Raw genomic sequence first — 21,053 nt, 5'->3', positions numbered from 1 at the left:
TCATCTGGAACATATGGTAGCTTCACAAACAAAAACATATAGGTCGTCTAAAAACAAATTGTTTGTTCTTTGACATTCGTTGCGCAATCGGTGGCATAACAATTATGAGCATATGTGTAGAATGTGCATTAAATCCACAAGAAACATGAGGAAATATTGCATCCATCCAGAGAATCTTATCATGGATTCTTATTGTTTAGGTTACAGTAAAAGTACTATAACAGAAAACATGTATGCGGATTATGCAGTAGTGAGTACTGGGGGCAATGAAGGTTACAATAACCTTTTAATACGGTACACAATGGACACAAAACAAACACTGTAATATGCTTTAGAATGATGATGATAAAACAAAAGAACCCATAAACACTGACACTCACGATACTCACAATACTTTAAACGTTCTGTATAAACAACTAACTAGTCAGACAACCATCTGTGCTTTGCTTTATTGACGAAACATTGCTTTTGTCTCTAAACCCAGCTGTAATTGGCTTCATCTGTTCTTTTCACCTTCAGCATAGGAAATCCGAACATGGCAGGATTCATGCATAAATAGCACTTTTGTCATTGTGCTCGTCACAGCAGCTATACTGTCAGCATGTAAACAACCTTTGCATTACCACAGATGCCATTCAGTTATATAAATAGAGCCATCTATATTGACTTATCTACATAGCTCATGCATGCATTCAAAGTCAGTATTGCTTTATATTATCGGACTACTAATTGTTTGGCATAGTCGGGCTGATGTCTTGCATCGCTTATCACTCCTTAGCTAAGAATCGCCCGTTATATAGAACAGAATCACTATAATGATCCATTGAAGTGACAACACTAGCGAATATATCACATTCCACTTCCATATTCCTGAGATCGTGCGTGAACTCAGCTGAGGTTACAGTAAATGCAGCTGTAGGTTTGCACACTAAGCCTACTGTATATTGTGTGTGTGCATTTAGCTCAACAGTCCAGTGACAACCACCAGATGATCGGCTTTAACAGCTTGGACGCCACGTTCACAGCCAGTCAAGTGCGAGCAGCATGGGAAGTGTCATCAAGGTCAACAGCAGGCCACTGCAGCTTTGTAACAGGACACTCCAGGCGGAACAGGGGAGGAGGAGCTCTGCATGAAGAACAGAGGAGGATTTTTTTTTATTTCAAAATAGTCCAAACGGGATGTTAACAGTCGAGGTGACTTACTTTTCTCCACCACCGAGGTTTTGGACGCAGTAGCCGAGTCGGCCAGTTTGATGTTGCAGGTGAAGTTGGACTTGCCGTTGGGCAGGTTTTTAAACAGCAGCCGGCAGATGTTGCCCGGGAAGATGCGGGCTTTGGCTCGGTGCTTGTAGGGGGCATGCTGCTCCTCCTCCGGGTTGGTGGTGTCCAGCAGTCGTTCCCCTTGTGTGTACTTGCAAAATACTTCGGGTGACTCAGCGGGAAGTGAATATTTGCAATCGAGCCTGACGTGGTTCTCGTTTATCAAGCAGTAAGATAATTGAATCACTTTCTGAGCTGACGCAAAGCCTGAAACGAGGGGACAAACAATGACAAATCACAAATATAGAATTTTTTTTAAATTATGATTACGACCAGAACCATGCTTAGATTAGAAAATATGTCATGATTGACCTCACCAAACAAAAGAATTGTGGTGAGGAGGAGCATTCTTGCAACTTTCCTGGAAAAAAACATTTAAATTAATGTACACACGCACTTTTCAAATATGTCATTTTCATGTCAAAAATTGAGTACTAAACATTGTCCTAACCCGGATTGGCTACATGTACCACAATTCGGACCAGGTAAGTGCAGTGTAGCCTTACTCTTCATGCTGTGCAGTGAAGAGCTAGAAAGTTCACTGGACAAATGCCAGCAGTGATGCATTCCTCTTCATAACCACACCTACAAATGCTGATTATTTGCCAACTTTAAATACATCGGAGTTTTACAAATACATAATCAGTACATAAATTGGACTGCAAATTTCCTCCATGTAGTTTAAAAATATTTACTTGAAAGCATTGTAAACTCATCGAGATCATTATTTGCCCAAAAAGAAAATCGTATCCAGATTAAGTATTTATGTCATAAAAGTCAATATTTACCCAATGCGGGATTATGCAAGCAATAATGTATGAATCATCCTCACCTTGTCTGATGCAGTTTTATTGCTCTCCTCAGTGCTCTGCAGTGATGCCAGGGGTTGTTACAGTAGAGGTCGGCGCCGAGAAGAAACACAGGCGAGAGTAAGGGAGGGGGGGGGGGGGGACAGTGAGGGAGGTGGAGAAAGGGCTGCTCCACTCCAGTTAAGGGACATTTATCAACATTACATAGGCATTACTATTGATTTTTTTTTTCACACCGTCTTTTAATAGAGGACAGACGTTGATCTGCTGACAAACTTCATTGGCTGTACTGTAGATTCTTATTCAATGTTAGGAAATGTACAGCAGGTCTTTGTGGTCCATGTACAGTTTATCATAATGTGTAAGGTGTTTCCCACAATTAAGCTAAACAAAAAAATGACATTGCAAAAATGTATTTGTACTCATTTCCTCCTTTTGTCACCCTACCAGCATAAAGTTTTGGAGATTTTATAGTGTATGAGTTTCTTTATGATCCACTTGTTCTGCTGAGCTGTTATTTGTCTCTTGGGCAATGAATGATATTGTTTTTGGAGCAGCCGATGTGTGACACTAACAAAAGAAAGGTGCAGCTACAAATTATTCAGCACATTGACATTGGCTGCGATTGCAGCCTTTAATGAGGGCGGTGCGCTCACCCCACGCCCCGATCATCCGCGGATTTTGCGAAAGGCATATTTTTATGAAAAATCAGCATACAACGAGAGCTGTTGTCCCAAGGTTTGTGTTCAAACATAGAGGACGTTGCCCTTAATGCTAAACTCATTGTATCCTCTGCGCACATGGTGTGCACGCTGCTCATCCATCTTTTCAAGGACATTTGCTGAACACGTCTCTTGCCAAAGTAGTCTCTGAGGACGTTGGCAGCAGTGTTGCAGCCCTCTCAAAGACACAAGCCCCAGCAGCTAATTAAAGCAGCCCAGCAATGTACTGTATAATGCAATTTTGCTTGTGTTAATTGATGTCACGCCTCTCAAAACTTCACAAAAATATTATATTATGAGTTAATAAAAGCGACTGCAGTTGTGTATTTGATGTTATATTTGTAAAACTGTCAATGGATGGATTAACAGTCAGGTCCATAAATATTGGGACATTGACACAATTATTATCTTTTTGGCTCTAAACAACACCACAATAGGTTTTGAATGAGATGAAGGGACTAAAATGAATGGGACAAATTTACAATCACAAATCAAAGTTTCACTTTTTCATTATTTGGTTACAAATCTTTTTCTAGGCCTCAACTACAACTGACTTCACTTTTAGCTTTGCCTTCAGCAAGTGAAATGCATGCTCAGTTGTATTTAGGTCAGGTGAATGATTTGGCAATTGCATAACATTTCACTTCTTCACCCTAAAAATATAATAACAATACCCTTCGGGTCATTGTCCATCTGCACTGTGAAGCGCTGCTTTACAGAAGCAAAAACACTGAAATTTGCTGATAAATCCTGATTGAAGAACAGAACAGTTAATCAAATAGGCAGTTAAAGATTATGGTAGTATGAAGTCATCTATGCTAATGCTATGGTAATATGTTAGCAGAAATATGAGTCATAAGTAAACTACTGCTGTGGTATGCTTGGATGAGTTTACTGTGGAAGAACTAGAATAAGGACCTGTGACACACACCCACACACGGAACACTGTAAGCTGTTATTGCTGTTGTGAAGAAACCATCTTCATTAAATATATATATATATATATATATATATATATATATATATATTATATACAAGTACAGTATAGTAATTCACATTTATTTTAGGCCTGTATTTTAAATCAATGAATATAATTTGAAATCATAAATAATATGGTACCAATAATAGCATCTGATTGTGATTTGGTATTTATACGAGTAACATTAAAAAATATATATATATTCTCTGACAAAAAAAAAAGAAGAATTTTGTAATTGAGAGGACATAACATGCAAAACAATAGTCCAGCGTTGGCTAACTTTTTTTCCCCCAGAGCTGGATATTCTCCCTAATGAATATGAATTGTAGTCCCTAACAAATAAACAAACAAATAGACATCTTGCATGATGCGTATTCTTACTCTTTCCACTAGATGTCAGAATGACGGCACTGTCTTGACGTTCTTAGATTTTTTCCAACAGAGGGAGCTCGTGTCGAACTGCGGCATTGCTCTACTGTTGGAATGTTCATTCTATAATAGAGGATATCATTTAATTGCTTTTGGGGGGGGGGGGGGCTGGGGGTGATCAAAGTATATAAAAAATAAAAGCAGTATAAACAAAACGCTTAGCATCATTCATTATCAATCTTCTTTCTGTTTTACGTGTGCGTGGAAAGTTCTACTGCCTTGTGCGTGTGCGTGTGCGCGTTTGCGTGTGTGTTGGAGCGAACATCCAGCTCAGAAGCAGCGCCGGATAGTAAAGCAGGTAGGAATCTCAAGCTGTGCAATCAGACATTTTGAGATCATAAGAAATATGCTGCCATTATTTTTTTGTTGGGGAGCGCACGGGGGTGCAAAGGTTTTAAACCTGCATTGAAGACGATCTGTGGATATGCATGCGCGTATGCAGCTGGGCAGTTTGCTGCAGTGCAAAGTCACTGCATGGGCGTCGTCACATCTGCAGCCTGCACTGACCCGCTATTTTTGCTGCTATAGCGGATACTTCCAAGGCCGTAATGATGTTATGTTGTGTTTTTCCTGCCGTCTTCACTGCTGTATTCAATAGGCGTGCGTGTGGAACTCTCATGAGGTCCCATGTTGCACTCTGTGTCTGCAGGTGAAAACGTGCTGTGAAGGTTATTGATGTGATCTGGAATTCGGTGCGGTATATTGCACACAAATGGCGCCTTACCTATTCACCACAACATGCCTTCTCTTCACCAGGATCATAATAACACACCAAACTCACAGTAAGTCCCTTTATTTAAAAAAAAAAATCCTGCTGTATACTGTAACTGAGCACAATTTTTTTTTTTACCAATTTTGTATCATGTCTTGAACGTTTATTGAACATAGATGGATAATACAAATATCAGTCAATCCAATTTACATGTATCACATAAAAAATAAAAAAAGAGAAAAAAACATGAATATTAAGATTCAATTAGCTCAATGAGCTATATATATATATATATATATAAATGAATCATGCTTGCGATAATGCTTGATTGTTTAGTTGTAGTTTTATCATATACAATACCAAATAAACAACAGTAACTGACAAAACATGTCATACAATTAAATGCAAAATAACATTATATCAGATTTTTTAATTAACAAATGAATAATCGGGACTAAAAATATTAGTTACAGCCATAGAAAATTCCACACTTTTTGCCACTTGCTGTCGGCTGAAAATTACATTACAGTTGAGCTCAGGTAATAGCCAATCACGGCTCAGCTTCAGAAAACAAGTGAGTCGTGATTAAAGCCTGCAACCGTGATGTCATTTTCAGTTGACAGCAAATGGCAAAATGGCCGCCTCCTGAGATGTATAAAAAAATGCAATTCCTATTCCAAGAATGCTGTGTTTAGACAAGTGGGGCTGCGTAGAACGTAATGTAAAGTACATGTTGGGGTTAAATTCCCCTAAAAAGTCACTTGCTTTTTTTCATCACAGAACCATCATGAATGTGTGGTGCCACTGCCCAATTCCTGTAAATAGCCGCCAGACATGATTACATAAAGTGTGTAGCTGTTTGCAACATCTGACAAAGATACTGCTGTGTTGGATCTAAAAAACAGATGGAGGGTTTCAATTGCTGCCAAATGTCCAATTTAGGATCTTTGTCCTGCTGAGAAATTACCATTCTGCAGTCATAAGACTGCCATTTTCTCCATGCAAGATTCTGCTCACAAAAACTGAACAAGACTTGTATTCTGTTTGTTTCTCCATAGTGAGTTCCTTCTACACATTTCTTTTCCCTCCGCGTGGGCCTCAGATGTTTCCATGCCTGACTTACTTGGAGAGGAACGTCAGGGTGGACTGTGAGTTTCCAAACTCCAACGAGGTCCCGGGCCCCTACTGTGAGTATCGTCAGGATAGCAGGCTGGTGGGCAGCACCTACCCCAACGCCGTCATCTACGTGTCCACCGAGGACCGCAGGAGGAGCAACGTCAGCCTGTTCGCCCCAGACCTGTGCCGCCTCACCTGGGCGCCGATGGCCGATGAGAAGCCGTACACATACACGTGCAGGGTTTACCAAGGGACCACCTGGAAGGAGAACAGCATGGCCGTGCATCACCGTGAGTCCACTTCTTGTTTAACCCCCCCCCCCCCCAAAAAAAAGAACTAAATAGCAAGTGACATTTTGCTCTCTTTGCAGGGATTCTACCAATCTGCTCAGCTATCAGCGTGATGTTTGAATCCGCGCCGTGGCTTTTGTCAGTGGCGATGTCACTTCCTGTGGCGGTGGGTCTTCTGAATTCATGAACTTTTTCTGATGGCACAATGAACCTGGTTTGTGGCTCACTTTAGTGTTAAATCAATTTGAGATGATCATGATTTAGAATACTCCACAATAAGGAAATGGAAATATACATCACAAGAGCCTTCTTTTTAACACACTCATTTTCTAAATCTTCTTTTGTTTTTTTGTTTTCTGCCCCAGTCAACACGATGATTGTCCTTAAATGGTATGAAATGGTATTTTGTTTGAGGTCAGCATTTGGTTTGCTTTTTATAAATGAGTCACTTTCATCTATGTGGATACAAACGTTTCATTTTGTTAAAAACAAAAACAATCATATTGCATGTTGTTGTTTTTTTTTGCTACATTGAATACAAATCGATTAACCTTCAGCATATACTTACTGGCCACATTATTAGGTACTCCTGTCCCTAGTTTAAAAAGTATACTGGACATTGTGGCTTTTTCATATTACTCATATAGTACCACATCTCTGTAGCAACAAGTAGCACTTAAATTGTATCAGGATGCAAATTATGTGATGAGATCATCATTTTTTTCAGACCAGTCAGTTTTTCAGATAGATGCTACACACAAGACAAAAGGCAAAACTGTGGAATGGAACGTCTGAAAGCGACTTTTAAAATCTTATGATGTTTAAAATCAGGAGTACTCTCCTCTTCTTATGCTCATAAATATGTTACGGTACACATGTCACAAAATTACGTGAAAATTAATATTTCATATTAATTCGAACATATATCACATTAATTTGTGGCATTTTTTTTTTACATGTTTGCTAGGATTTTTCAGGTTCATGCTGTGTGTATTATTTTCAAATATGTATTGTTGTTTTTTAACACAGGTTTATTTTACTGTTATATTACCAAATACTGTATGTACTAAATGCTTTAACAAAGTTATAAAGCAATAAAGGTGTAAATCCACACATGGGCTACACGTTGTTTTTCTCTTTGCACTTTTTACTTTTATGGTTACCTGATTTACCTCCAGGAGAGTAGCCTACAATTGGGAAGAAAAAAAAATTGTTCGTAAAAATTGGCCTTTACGTGAAATTAAACCAAAAATATTAACAATGAAAACATTTGTTGTCCAATTTGTTTTAACAGCTTCGTTTTAGAGTGTTGTTGTACTGCTATTATTTCTCCAAAAGAGGGAGCTATTAGCTAAACAGTCACTATTTAGTTGAAGCGTTCATGGCCCATGTTTTTTTAAAAATATATATATTTTGCTTTTAGCCTTTTGGACAGCAGCTTTAGCAAAACCTAACTGTATTTAATTTGAATATTTCAACACTCAAAAGCCAAGGAGCTTTAGTGGATTTTAGGACATGATATTAGGGTAGTGAAGTGACCTAGGAGTAAATTACTGTACTGTGATGTAGTAGCCTGCAATAAATGTTGTATACCTTAATAAATGTGTTGTACAATGTCCACTGTACTTTTACATTGTTGTTTTCGCCAAAGCAATACTTTTACAGCCCTTCTTATATCCAGGTTTTTAAATGGTTTGCAGTATTTCCAGTTGTACAAACTTTTCCAAAAAAACAGCCCTCAGTCCCAGAGTTTATTTCATTGAATCAACATACATCCTGACCTCCTGTTGTGATAAACAGAGGTGTGCTCAGAAGCTGCATGTGTGTGTGTGTGTATGTGTGTGTGTGTGTGCATGTTATGTTTTTATTAGCAAAGCTCCAAAGACACAAACCACCTAATTCCCTGGCTTTGTGCCAGGGCCACACGGATTCATTAAGCAGACCTCACATCCGCCAATCCCCCTTATGAGAGAAGCCAAAAGTTAACTTTATTTATGAAAACGCAGCGAGAATAACTATGTATCGCCATCCCTTCTGAGTAGTCAATCAAGGAGGTGATAGAATCCTCCTGTTTCTTATTAGATGATGTTTGTAGAGATGAGACAACATCTAATGTAGTCTGTGTGTGACCTGAGGTGCTTAGATATCAGTTTTTTGTTCTTTTTGCTGTTAGCTTGGAGTTAATTACCAAAGTACTTCTTGGAAACTTCAAATTGTCAAAGTCATGCGTGACAAGACTTGTTTCTGTGTCACTGTTAAAGAAGAATCTTAGAATATTGTTATTCTGGCCTGCAGTCAGTTCACCTTTTATGATACTGACTGTTTGGAATCCTTGTTTCAAAATTCAGACGAATCAGCAATTATCCCGTAACCTCAAGCTCAGAGGTTTCTCTGTATTTCATCATTGACGACATGTTTTGGTGCAAAGTATAACAGACCACCCAGAGTGCCATTAGCTTATTTGACCCCACTTTGAGTCTTCTCATAGTCTTAATTAATTGGTCTTAATTAATTGGTCGGTCAAGAAGGAGAGGTGATTTGATGATGTTACTTGCCCTATAAAGCTTTAAATGCGGATGACAAAACTGACTATTCAGATTGAGATTAATTTATTGACCCCCTAAAAGGGCAACTCCCCCAGTCAGAACTTGTCCGAGAAATATGAAAACAAACAACAATGACCAACAGAAGGAGCCAGATTGGTGAAGCCTGGAAAAAGGGGGCACAGTATTAACCTGGAAAAAAATCAGCACATAAAGCTCATTGCACAGGAATAAAAGTGTTGCTTTGGCGCCATTTTATGGCATCTAAGGGATATTATGAACCTTTTGAGCGAGGTGTCGATAACTTGTGGATTTTTACTATTATGTACAGTATTTTTGGTCTGCCTTTCCTGTTCAGACAATATTAGTGTACTCAGTTAAGTGTAGTCAGGTTAACCCAAAGTCAGCTAGGATAACTTAAACTTAGCGCAACAGAAAATCGATAAAGTGTTGTGAAACACTGTTCAGTGTTGATGATTTATCATTGCTGTTTTGCACTGCGGGCAAGTCCAACATGGCCTACATGGAGGTCTGTGCGCAACAGAGCGTCATTCCAGTTTTTTAGATGCCCTCTAGTGAAGACTGTACTCAACGAGTTCAAAAGGCAGCCAGCGAATTTTTTACTTTTCTTGTTGTCGCTCGCAGCGATGAACTTGTTTTATGAACAGCCATCCATCTTGTGATGTCATTTGAGGTAACTGGAACAGCGATAACTTGCATTGCGTGTTCTATATGCCAAGTATAAACTGATCAGCAGTTTGGTAAAATACTTCAGATAAAACCTTCATATCTTCTAAGTTATTTAAGGACAGCTACAGTACAGGTTGCATCGTTTGTAATATCTTATCTTGTGACCATAAAATGAGTCTGACTGTGACTTGGTGAACCTCAGAGAGCATATGAAGAGCTTTTGTAGTTGCTGGCCCGTCCATATTGTGCGCAGATCCGTTTTGATATTTGGAATCTTTAAAATAGGGTATGGAAAACTGTACACTTTCGGCATATTGTCATCTGGCATATAATTTGAATTGGCTTTGTGAGCTACTCACTTCTAAAATATTTGATCACGAGGCAATCAGCACATCTGCCTGCAGTTTTGAGGCTTGGCATTCCAGTCTCAAAAATACGAATTTGCATGTTAATGTCTTGCTTTTGTTATTTAGCTAAAAACAATGTACCAAGATGTTGTTGTAGTAAGTTGAACAACATTTTCCACTTTATTAGATGACAAAGTACTTATTGTCAAAAATTAGTAAACAGACAAATCAAAGCCCTTTTACAAAACAATATATTTTATTTATTTTTTATTGCCAGAAAATATTTACTATAGAAACTAATGGCTATAATCCTCTTACAAATAACACATGCAATGCAACAAGTAGAGAGAAAATATTCTGAACATGTCCATAAATTACCAGTTTCAGATACATTCAGATGCAAATAAAAATATATGTACAAAAAAGTAAATAACATTACAGCAGGAGCAAAAGAATCCCTTCGAAGCTTAAGAGGTAAAAATATTTTGAGGTATTGAATGTTCATTTATTTACTGCAAAAGTTTGAATTGAGATACATGAAAACACATTTTCACAATCATACATACAGTATAGCATTTTGGGTAAATTTAATAGCAAACAGACACACAGTAATAAACTACATGAGAACGTAATATGTACAACAGTCTGACAGCACATGTATGTAGGCACAGTGAATTGGTATTTCTTTTGAAGATAGAGAGAAAAACAAATATTGCATAACAACTGTAGGCGCTAAAATGTACAGCTAAAAACAAACAAACAAATAATTCCAGCGCAGTGTTTAAATGAGAAGCATCCCTTTCATTTCACATAAGAACACACTCCAGCAATTTTTTTTAAAATAAAAACAATGGAAGAATTTCCTGAAAAGTATTTAGAAACATGTATGTACGAAAGTGTAGAGCTGCCAATGTGGAGTAAACATTTTTGGCTGGCAAGTAAGTTCAAACGTACTTGTGAATACTTTAAAACGTACTTGCAAATAAATTTGAATGTATTTAAATATGTTCAAACATACTCGCAAATACGTTCGAACGCACTCGCAAATACGTTCGAACGTACTTGTAGGCTAAATGCTACAAAGTTAGCATATCTTCCCATAATGCCACGGGGTATTATTTGCATATGTGCGAGTGAAAACAAAACCCCGTTTTTAGGCATTTGGGCCACATTATATTTTCGTTTTAAGTACACCTTGACTACACATTGGCAGCTCTACGCTTCCATATGTATGCACTTCAATGATGGCAATCATAAAAACAATCAAGGCTATTTTCGTGACATAAATAAAAGCCGATTATAGAAGACACAAACACACAGCAATACATTTGACAAGAAAAAAGGCCCCAAAACAAAAATAAATATCCCACTGTTTGTAAATGATGTGTTACTTGAAGAGAAAGTGTTTATTGGTGAAAATGGACGGAATGTTGAGCTATGGTGCTTTTCACATCACATCTGACATCGGCCATTTTGCCACTTGCTGTTTACTAAAAATGACATCACAGTTGCTCAGGGCTCAGGTAATGACCAATCACCAATAAATGGTCAGCTGTTTTCTGGAGCTGATTTTTGATTGGTTGTTGTCTGAGCCCCGATTGACCAATCAATGATCAGAACGCCGTGTTTAAGACTAATGGGGGCATACACCATATTAGCTTCAATAATTTTTGGGGGATTGACTTCCTGTTTTACAGGTCCTGGTAATCTTGTGTCATCTGTTTCTGACGAGCAAAACAAAGACAATTACATGTAACGCAAAGCATTGGCAGACATAAAATGGCAAGTGAAGACATGATCTCTAACATTAGCTACTTTGTGGAGTATCTTGAATGAGTTTTGTCTCAGGGTGAGGATAATACATAGTGGAGGACGGGAAACATTTTTGACCATTCAGGGGGAACACTTGCAAGCCGGCTGCTGGGTCGAAATTGAAGTCCAGCGCCCCGCCATCCATGAGGGTGTCATGGAGGACGGTCTCCATGTCGCATTCAAACCTCTCGATGGACATATTATCCAGGTCGCTGGGCAGCCGCTCCTGATGATGAGCATGTGGGCGAAGCTCCCTGTAGCCGTTGCTGGCGCGGCAGGGCGACGTGACATTATGAGCGGGGGCCGGGTGACCACGGGCCAATTGCATGTGTGTCATTTGAGGAGGGCCCCTCGAGAGACTGCTCAGACTGGTCAAAGGGATCATGTTGCCGCTATTCAAATCCCGATTATGCATATTGGGATTAACGTGACGGACGGGCAGACTCTGAGCGGGATGGATGATTTTGGTGCCGTTGTGGACCCCCAATTGGCTCTGGCTGTCGTAGGTGGGTACTGAGCAATGGCCCCTAACAACATGAGAAATTGGTGAATCCTTAAAGGGGATCAGGTTTCGACTGGCGTCTGCTTCGCAGGACAGCAGCTCTTTAAGGAGGCCGGGGGGGAAGATGTACTGGTTCTCATAAGCTCCATAGTCCTGCTTGATCTCTCGCAGTGGATGCATGGAGACAGGGGACATCGAGTTCATCCTGGCCTGAGCGTACATGCATTTTCGGAAGTCCTGTTGCGGCTGCGCGGCGCTATAGGGACCACTCTGAAGCATGGCGACATTAGACGAGTCAGAACCCATTTGGGGATTCTTCGGAAACAGCAAGTTCATGTTATCCACCAAGTTCTCCATAACCACTTCGGAACCACCCATGGATCCAGACACTTCAGACAGGCTCGGGAGGGGAGGGGCAATCTTACTCCCCCCGGGGTACATAAGGTGACCCTCGGCTTCCCCGAGGTCATCCTGCTCCGAGGAGAAAGGCGAACGCCGGCCGCTCAGGGTGCTGGCGTCGGAGCTGGCGCGGGTTCTGAAGGAGCTCCAGGACTCAAAGTCCTCATTGCTGTGGGAGCTTGGACTTCCCAGCCAGTTGGAGTACTGGGAACCAGGACTGCTCGCTCCGGCTTCGGCGCCGTCCTGGAGAGCCATCTGGATGTGTGGAAAAGACAAACAACTCACTGTATTGTATATCAGAGGGTCGGGAACTTTTCGGATGGAGGTCTCCAGACCCCCAGTTTGAGAACCCCTTCTGCATACAAAACATCTTAATCCATACACTGCTATACCTTTTTCTTTGTGGCTCTTCCTCGGCTCTTGGTGAACTTGCTGTTGCTGTCCATGGAGGCAGCTCTGCGTCGCGGCGACTTGCCATTCTTGCCCCCTTCCGGGTTCAGCATCCACCAGGAACTTTTTCCCGTTCCCTCGTTTTGAATGCGCACAAAGCGACTATGCAGCGAGAGGTTGTGTCTGATGGAGTTCTGGAAGGGGAAGAGGTGAATTATTTGAATTTCACAGCCATGTAGTCATGACTGGGTAAAAAAGATTGTGAAACTTTCTTTATGTTGCTTTTGTTGCTTTAATGTTGTGTTTGTTGTTTTATATATTTTGTCTTTACACATGTACTTTTATAACCAGTCAGTTTTTTTATTTTTATATATACATGTTCAAAATCAAATTGAAAAATGTGATCTTGTTGTTACGGTCTGTCACGAGCGCGGAGTGGAGGACCCAAATGCAGGGAGGCAGGTTATACTGACATACTCTATTTTACAAAAAGGGGTACTGGTTAGCATTAAATAAACAAAGATCTGAACAGATCAAAATCAAAGTAACAAACAAAACACCGGCGGTGACAGCGACAAGCATCAATGATCCCACAAGGACTGACCAAACCCAGAGAAGTAAATACACACACACTAACGAGATAACAAGACACACCTGGGGCAAGACACAAGTGGCTGAGGGCACGGATTGGTCAACACGAGGAAGGGCAGGACCACACACAAGACCAGAGCCCCAAACATGACACTTGTGAGCACCGAAAGTTAATTATTTGCCTCCACACTCGAAATACAGTATTGCGCTTTTTCCAAAAGCTCAAATGAGATAATATGAACACAAAAGTAATGGTAAGGCAATTGAACTAAGTGTCCAATCAGATCGCTCTGATGTCACATCTAGGCTGCTTACAGCTACTCGGGGACATATTTTGCTGGTAGCCAGAGATTTGTGACAATGTGATGATTTTGTATTAACAAGCTGTAAAGCCCTTTAAAAAAAAAAAAAATCTCTGGTCTTTTAGCTTGGCAACACTGCGCAGCATTCACACACAGTCGCTGAGGGAATTGCAATATCTACTTATTTATTATGGTTGTCATCACAGGAGGTGATGATCATACGTTTCCTGTGATGTCAGTGCACTCTTATCAGCACATCTCAATCCCACCCATCTGCTGGCGGCAAAACTACTCCACCAAAGTGGAAAAGCACGCAGAGAAAACAGAAAAAATATACTCATGGGTCAACACGAGTAAGGGAATGAGTCGAAATCACCACAAAGAGGGCAGGTTTAAAAACACTGCAAATGAGAGAGGGCTACTTTTGGTTCCCCCTAAATTGCTCAGTTTGTCTGCAGCCATTTTGAGTTGAACACCTAAAGCCTCATATAGTTACTGAACTTCTCTTTAATGATATGGGTCTAAAAAGGGAACCAGCGGCGCCTCCTATCATAATCTTCTCAGAAGAGGATTGGAGAAAAAGACTCACATGCAAACGTCTCGTACCACTCAGGCCTCTTGGGAGAAAATCTTCCAAATACGACAAAACACGTCTGCCGTAGAACAACATGTCGAACCAAACATAAGAGTGGGGAAGTCCCCCTACCAGGCCACAATGAGACAAAAGCAGCTCATTACAGTTACAGTGAAGCCAGATGTCCTCAACCACAGAGTTCATCAGGGCTGAACAAGCAGGGATGGTATGATGCTCACATTCAAAACAATGATTTGCAGTTGAATGTTTTAGTCATTGCCAATCAGTTTGAAGTAAACAACCTCTTGTTATGGTACCTAAAGTAAAACGTCCGCATGCCTTCGAGTAAAAATAGAAAAATATACTGTACAACTACTCAGTCTATTAATTTTAGATGACTGCCGCCACGCAAGAACACTTAACCACAAGCTGGTTCATCCACTTCCATGCGAGGTCGGGAGAACATTTTAGCAGAAAAATGAGAGCAGGGTGGAGGTTACAGGGTTTGCATGTGGAGAGGGGAGGGTGCGAGAGTGAGATGTTGTTGCTATGTGGGCCGGGGTCAATGAGTTCACCGCTCGCTGAACACGAGGCTCCTCAGCCACCTCTGACGGAGACATGCAAACAGGTCGGATGGAGGATCATATGTAATGTACTACTTTCAGACTTCTCGGCCCGACTTTTATGCAATAAGGCGTCCAGTGTAGGATGCGGAATGGAGAGAGTGAGGTGGCGTGAAAACAATGTTCAATCTGTCCCTGTTTATTTGAATCAAGACTTTTTCCTCCCTCGACAGGAAATATGCCTCTAAGTGGCGCAGGCTCACTTGACAGACCTGAAACCATAAGTGAGCAACAAGTAGAAGCACAGCCAAGATCGCTGGCAATATGCAAATGAAATGTCTACACCCTCTGATTGGTTCTAACAATAGATCACGGACTGCATGACCGGTCGCCGGGAAGACGCATTCTCTCCTCAGTCTGGGATAATCCTCGTCTGAGACGGACCTCACCTCAACCCAGACAGAACAAAAGGCTTCCCCGGCCTGGCTAATTCAGGAGGTGCCCCTGTCACACACGTCAGTCCCCTGAAAGCCCGACCTAAGGTGGCCTGGATGTTTCATTGTCGCCGCACGTCTTTTAAAAATCACATACGGCCCTCAACCCGAAGCCACTTTAAAAGCATTTAAATACCTGAGGCTGCATGAAACATCATCTGAATGTAGGCCATTTGCAAATTGATTAACTTGATTGACCACTTTATAGGCACATCAGTATTTTTCCCAGGGCCAGATTAGGGAGGCCTGAAAGTGAGAAATGTTTAGAGAAAAACTCTACTGAGTAATTTGACCTGTGACCCATATCAAAGCAGTCATATAATACTACAGTGAAGAAAAAACACATTTGTTATTTACAAACACAAAGGCAAGAAGTATTGTTTTAAAGTTTATTGGTTAGTTTGTTTTCTTCACGATATGCACCACCATTATTGTAAACACGGTACTCTGATTAATATTATGTTGGTGAAATGTGAGTTTAGCAGCAAAATCCACCCATTTTTAACCATCTCAGGAGGCGGCCATTTTGTTACTTGCTGTCGACTGATAACGACCAATAATGGTTCAGCTTGCTAATGTCACATGACCAAATTCAGAAAACAGGTGAGCCGTGATAGGTCGTTGCATCAATGTGATGTCATTTTCAGTCGACAGCAAGTGGCAAAATGGCCGCCCTCAGAGATGGATAAAAACAAGTCGATTTTGCTGCTTAACTCATATTCCACAAACAAAACATTAATCAGAATGGCATGTTTTGACTAGTGGAGGCACATACAACATATTATTGTCAAGGAAATCTTTAAGTTGACTTCTAAATGTGGACGGAAGATTGTTTTAACTTATTTTGCTGTTTTAGTCACAAATCTAATCCTAACAGCCGACATCATTCTCCAAGAACCCCTTGTGTCCATTTCAAACTTTTGTCAACAGTTTGTTTAAGGGCCATTGTAGCATTTCAAATACATTTTCCTGTTGTGTTTTTGTTACCACAGGAAATCGTTTTTGTACAGTTGCTTCAAACCGCCACATGTCTGTAGGAGTGAAAGGACAGCTTTAATTTGCATGTGAGTGTGTCCCACTTGTCCTAGCTGGCTGGGGTCAGCTGGTGCAAGGCCATCTGAAACGGGACCGATTTCTTTGCTGCTGACAGCCGCTATTTTCAGTTAGCTTTCAAGAATGCCACATGTCGGGATGCAAACTGTAAATGCAATTTGCTGCTAAACCCCTTTTGCAGTACCGCAATATGGCAAAAGAAAAATACTCAACTATGGTAACTCTTCTAATCAACCAAACTGTTATTAGTAGAAATACCACAATACCGGATTCTCAATATCACTCCAAATTGAACTATATTTCTAATCTTATATATTGTATAAAGCTTCAGGCCCCTCCTACTGGAGGTGAAAACAATCTCATTGACACAGCTGCTGTTCCTTGTGCAGCCAAGCGCGAGGCTTGCTGTATCGGTTACAGGATGAGCAAACAAGGCTCAATCAGGTCAGGTGCAGCCAAGTGAAACTGGACACACGTGCAGTCTATACAGATGTTGCACATACTGTATATAGCACCAGACACAATTACAGGCAAGAAGAGTCCCCCAAGAGATAAAGGGCATCATTTTATAATTAGGGTCTGACCGATACAAAAAGTTCTGATACCCGTGTAATCGGTTGATTAAATTAAATATATATATATATATATATATATATATATATATATATATATATTATGAATAAAACAACTTATTTTTTGATCCCTTCATTCTTATTCTTACAACAAGAAAAAGATGACTGTAACCCGGTAATTCGCCGTTGTGGCTATGTTAGCGCACGGCTTCGGAAAAACTTGAATAACACGTCATTGTCTCTCAAGATGTTTATTGGATTGAATAGAGTTGGAGCGCCATCTAGTGGATAAACGGCATAAGGATATCATTCGGAGCGATTCCGATACTGAACACTATTTACTGTCTTGCGTGAAAAGCAAGAATGTGTTGGCATTTAATCAGCAAAACTCAGACCGATCATGATTATTTTCAATATCGGCCGATAAAATCAGCTGACTGATTAATCGATCGGGCCCTAATTATTTTGTTTCATGATTGCCCTACGATTGGCTAGTCACAAATGGATAATTGTTATTATTATCATTATTCCTTTAAAAACAGATAATCCCCTACGTCATTCTAATGAATCAGAATCCCACAGTGAGACAAAAAAAGACATTTACCATTCACCATAAACTCTTTTGGCACCTTTCATATGAACTATAGGTATTATTATCGCTGCTATTACAACTAAAACTATTACAACAAGAGAGCTTAGAGATTTTACTGTAAAGAGATGAACCACTTCCTGTCACTGGCTGCCGGGTTCTACCCTCCCCCATTTTCTGCCACTCAACAAGTGGAGTTAAACAAAAGCTTGGGGTGAGATTTAGTTGCAAAGCGGCTTAATATATACTTTTTTTTTCTTTTTAAATAAGCATGCACTACCCTCCAGATAGAAATGGAGAACATCTCATCTCTTAATAGCTGTGTCATGTGCGTCCGCCTATAACAGCGAGCATCACGCTGCAAGGCCACCTACTTCAGCCGCCACATCAAAGTTCAACTGAGGAGAATATGGAGAGATACGCGTGACAGAAAATGGGCACAATGTGGTTGCGTGCAATTTACATAACGACCCAGTAAAAATTCTTAAATGTGTTTTTTTTTCTCCACACGTTCATATAAACAATGCAGTAGCGCGCATGCCAAGGATTCCACAGACTCACACATGGGCAGACAGCAGACTGTATATGCAGGCCTCTGAGTCAGCTGAGTGCTTCCCTCCTTCCCTCAAGCCAGAATTGTTCTTTAAAAAAAAATAATAATAATAAGGCCGCAGCCCTGAGCCTCCCTTTCTTCATGGGGTTACTCTAAACTCTCAGTGGGCCTCTTAAATTCACAGGCGGGCCTCTCCTCTTTTAACCTTGTGATTCTCAAGACAATTGGCTGACAGTTATTCAACGTGCCACTTTATATCTCGTCTCTCATCAAGCACCATGTCACAGAATGACCTAGGCCGAAAATGTGGATTATAGAAACCTCAGCAACACTAATAAAAAGGTTTAATCTGAGAATAAATAGGTTCTTTATTTTTATTTTTTTTTTCAAGTTTTTTTTTAACACTTTGGATAACTCCTTCTTAGCTCGCATACTGGCAAAAGTGATTGAGTAAAATTCCTGTGAACTAAGAATTTGGTCGCAATTCAGTTACAGTGATTACGCTGTACATTTTACAACAAACTTCAAAAAAAATGAATGCTCTCTGCCCTCCTGGTTTGTGTTTATATAGTGGTATTTTTACCAGCCGAGATGTCACGAAGAGCTTCGAAAATATATTTAAAAAGTGCCAGGAGTTCCTCCGTTGCCCACACATGCCACAAGGAGACGTCAGTTCAAACGACTGCGCAGAATTTAAGGGACTAAGAAGTCAGGGAGCTTTCAGATCTATCGTTAACATTCTCTGATCTAAAGCGTATCCTGTGCTTCACTTTCTTGTCACGTTATAAAAAATAAATAAATGCAAGCCACTCAAAATGCAACAGTTCTTCTTTTATTGGTCTTACAGAGACATGAACACCCCTAATATATATGCATATGCATATAAATATCACTGGTGTCGGGCCAAAACCTCGTACCTCCGAAATCGTCACTTCTCAGGAGTTTCTTCAAATATTAACATTGCATCATCAAAGAGAGCGAAGTCATTTTCAACACTTTAGATTGATTAATAATTTGTAAAATTGACACATGGACGCACCAAAAAGTATAGATTTCTGAAAAAATATGAAATTGGCCATATTGTGACTTTTGATATTTCGGCCCGACGCCAGCGATATGTACATATACATATATATTAGGGGTGTGCATCTCTCCACAAAAAAAATTGATACGTTTTTTCACATGTGGGGTGCAAAACGATTCGAGGAATGTTCGATTTGAAAGTGAAACGATTCGATTCGGAACGGCACATTTCGAGAGGGTATGACGCAATTACTTTTTTTGTTTGCACGAACTATTATGTAAATGTGCCATTTCCTTCTATGATATATCTTTCCAATAAAAGACAATTCTTGATATACTTCAAAGTGGAACCATTCAATTTGCTTCATTTTGATGCATCTTTTAAAACCGTTTATTGTTACACTGCAAATGATTCAACCCTACTGTGAATGCTTGTTTATATGTGCCCTGCATTGAGCTGGCGACCAGTCCAGGCCGTACCCCGCCTCTCATCAAAAGTCAGCTGGGATAGGCTCCAGCTCACCCGCGACACTAATGAGTTATAAGCAGTATAGAAAATGGATGGATGGATAAACTCTATGCCAGGGGAACTCAGGGGTCTTCCCACCCCCTTATTTGAGGAAACAATAGCTGTACTGACATCGTGGTTGCACGCAGCTATTCTCTGATCCAGGGACATCCCAAGGGGGAACCACTCCCCCCGCCAAGCGAGGGGCCTTGTCCGGTGGCATCTTGAGATAGCGCTACAGTTTGAAAGGAAAAACAAAACGCTTCGTAGCGAGGCCGACAGGAAGCTTTAGAGGCAGCGGCATCGCCCTTCTCTCCACCCACCTCAGGTCGTTTATAGGCGGAGCTGTAGAACCAAACTCAACGCCCTCCACCCACCATGAAGTCGCTGCCTGCCCTCTCAGGGATGCTCAAAAGCATGTGGATTCTTAAATCCGAATATCAGCAATGAAATAACGGAAAGCATAACATTAGGAAATGTTTAAATGCAATGAAATGACTCCAAGTCAAATGAAATTCACAAAACATGCACAGTGTGGATTAGAAGTTCCTCCTCCTCTTTTTCCAAACCGGAGCCTCGTGTTTTGCCGGGCGGGGATGTTAACACATGGCACTGTTTTCCATCCACTTGCCAGGAAATGCGTCATAGTTCATTGTAGGGGGACGGCCGTGTTTTTTTAACAGGAAAGTGTAAAAATAACCATTAACAGCAGTTCCAAGGACCAGAGAGCGTGCCAACAATAGAGTGGTTAAGTGGAGAGCTGTTCACTTGAAATTAATACTGGCGATGTAACTATTTTTTCTGAAAAGCGACATTTACTAATTTTTAGTACAATACAGTGTTTGTTTGTTTTGTTTTTTTAAGTCATACTAAACTAAATCCTATATTTGTGGCAGGGATTTCTGCGGTTAATCTCAAAGTCTTAAAAGAATGCCATGAATGTTTCGGCAATAATCAGAAGGTGCTACTTGATAAGACCAATTTTGTATTCCACAAACATATATTTTTGAATGTTGGCGTGTGAGCAGTAAAAAGCCAATACACGATTTAAAGGTGGTCATCTTTACTCGACAGCATGTGGCAAATTAGTTTTTAAAGATATTAATTTTTCATGAAAAATAATGAAGTTATCACAAAAATAGACAAAATATGAACTTTTTACCGCCGAAAA

At 40.3% G+C, this 21,053-nt stretch overlaps 3 protein-coding genes across 3 annotated transcripts in view; 1 reads left to right on the top strand and 2 right to left on the bottom strand.

Moving 5' to 3' along the window:
- Window positions 1-267: 267 nt before the first annotated feature.
- On the bottom strand, window positions 268-2,225 carry thy1 (Thy-1 cell surface antigen). The gene is made up of 4 exons (XM_077547104.1): window positions 2,153-2,225; window positions 1,638-1,681; window positions 1,204-1,527; window positions 268-1,126 (listed from the first exon to the last, which is right to left on the bottom strand). The coding sequence occupies exons 2-4, from the start codon at window positions 1,666-1,668 to the stop codon at window positions 1,020-1,022; spliced, it is 462 nt and encodes a 153-aa protein (XP_077403230.1). The 5' UTR covers window positions 1,669-1,681; window positions 2,153-2,225; the 3' UTR covers window positions 268-1,019.
- A 2,218-nt stretch (window positions 2,226-4,443) lies between these two features.
- On the top strand, window positions 4,444-7,490 carry LOC144036350 (uncharacterized). Its single transcript, XM_077546909.1, has 4 exons — window positions 4,444-4,557; window positions 4,909-5,041; window positions 6,030-6,377; window positions 6,458-7,490. The coding sequence occupies exons 2-4, from the start codon at window positions 4,972-4,974 to the stop codon at window positions 6,562-6,564; spliced, it is 525 nt and encodes a 174-aa protein (XP_077403035.1). The 5' UTR covers window positions 4,444-4,557; window positions 4,909-4,971; the 3' UTR covers window positions 6,565-7,490.
- Window positions 7,491-10,114: 2,624 nt separating this feature from the next.
- The window catches only part of LOC144036252 (forkhead box protein O1-A-like), a 14,456-nt gene continuing 3,517 nt past the window's right edge, over window positions 10,115-21,053 (bottom strand). Inside the window, exons 2-3 of the mRNA XM_077546737.1 lie at window positions 13,063-13,254; window positions 10,115-12,925 (exon numbers count right to left, since the gene is read on the bottom strand). Of these exons, the coding sequence (XP_077402863.1) occupies window positions 11,765-12,925; window positions 13,063-13,254 (1,353 nt within the window). The 3' untranslated portion in view covers window positions 10,115-11,764. The remainder of the gene's footprint in view (window positions 12,926-13,062; window positions 13,255-21,053) is intronic.

The sequence above is a fragment of the Vanacampus margaritifer genome, chromosome 16 (assembly GCF_051991255.1).
Source record: "Vanacampus margaritifer isolate UIUO_Vmar chromosome 16, RoL_Vmar_1.0, whole genome shotgun sequence".
Taxonomy (NCBI): Eukaryota; Metazoa; Chordata; class Actinopteri; order Syngnathiformes; family Syngnathidae; genus Vanacampus; species Vanacampus margaritifer.
Note: the sequence above shows the minus strand (reverse complement) of the source record. Positions and strands in the feature narration are given on the sequence as shown.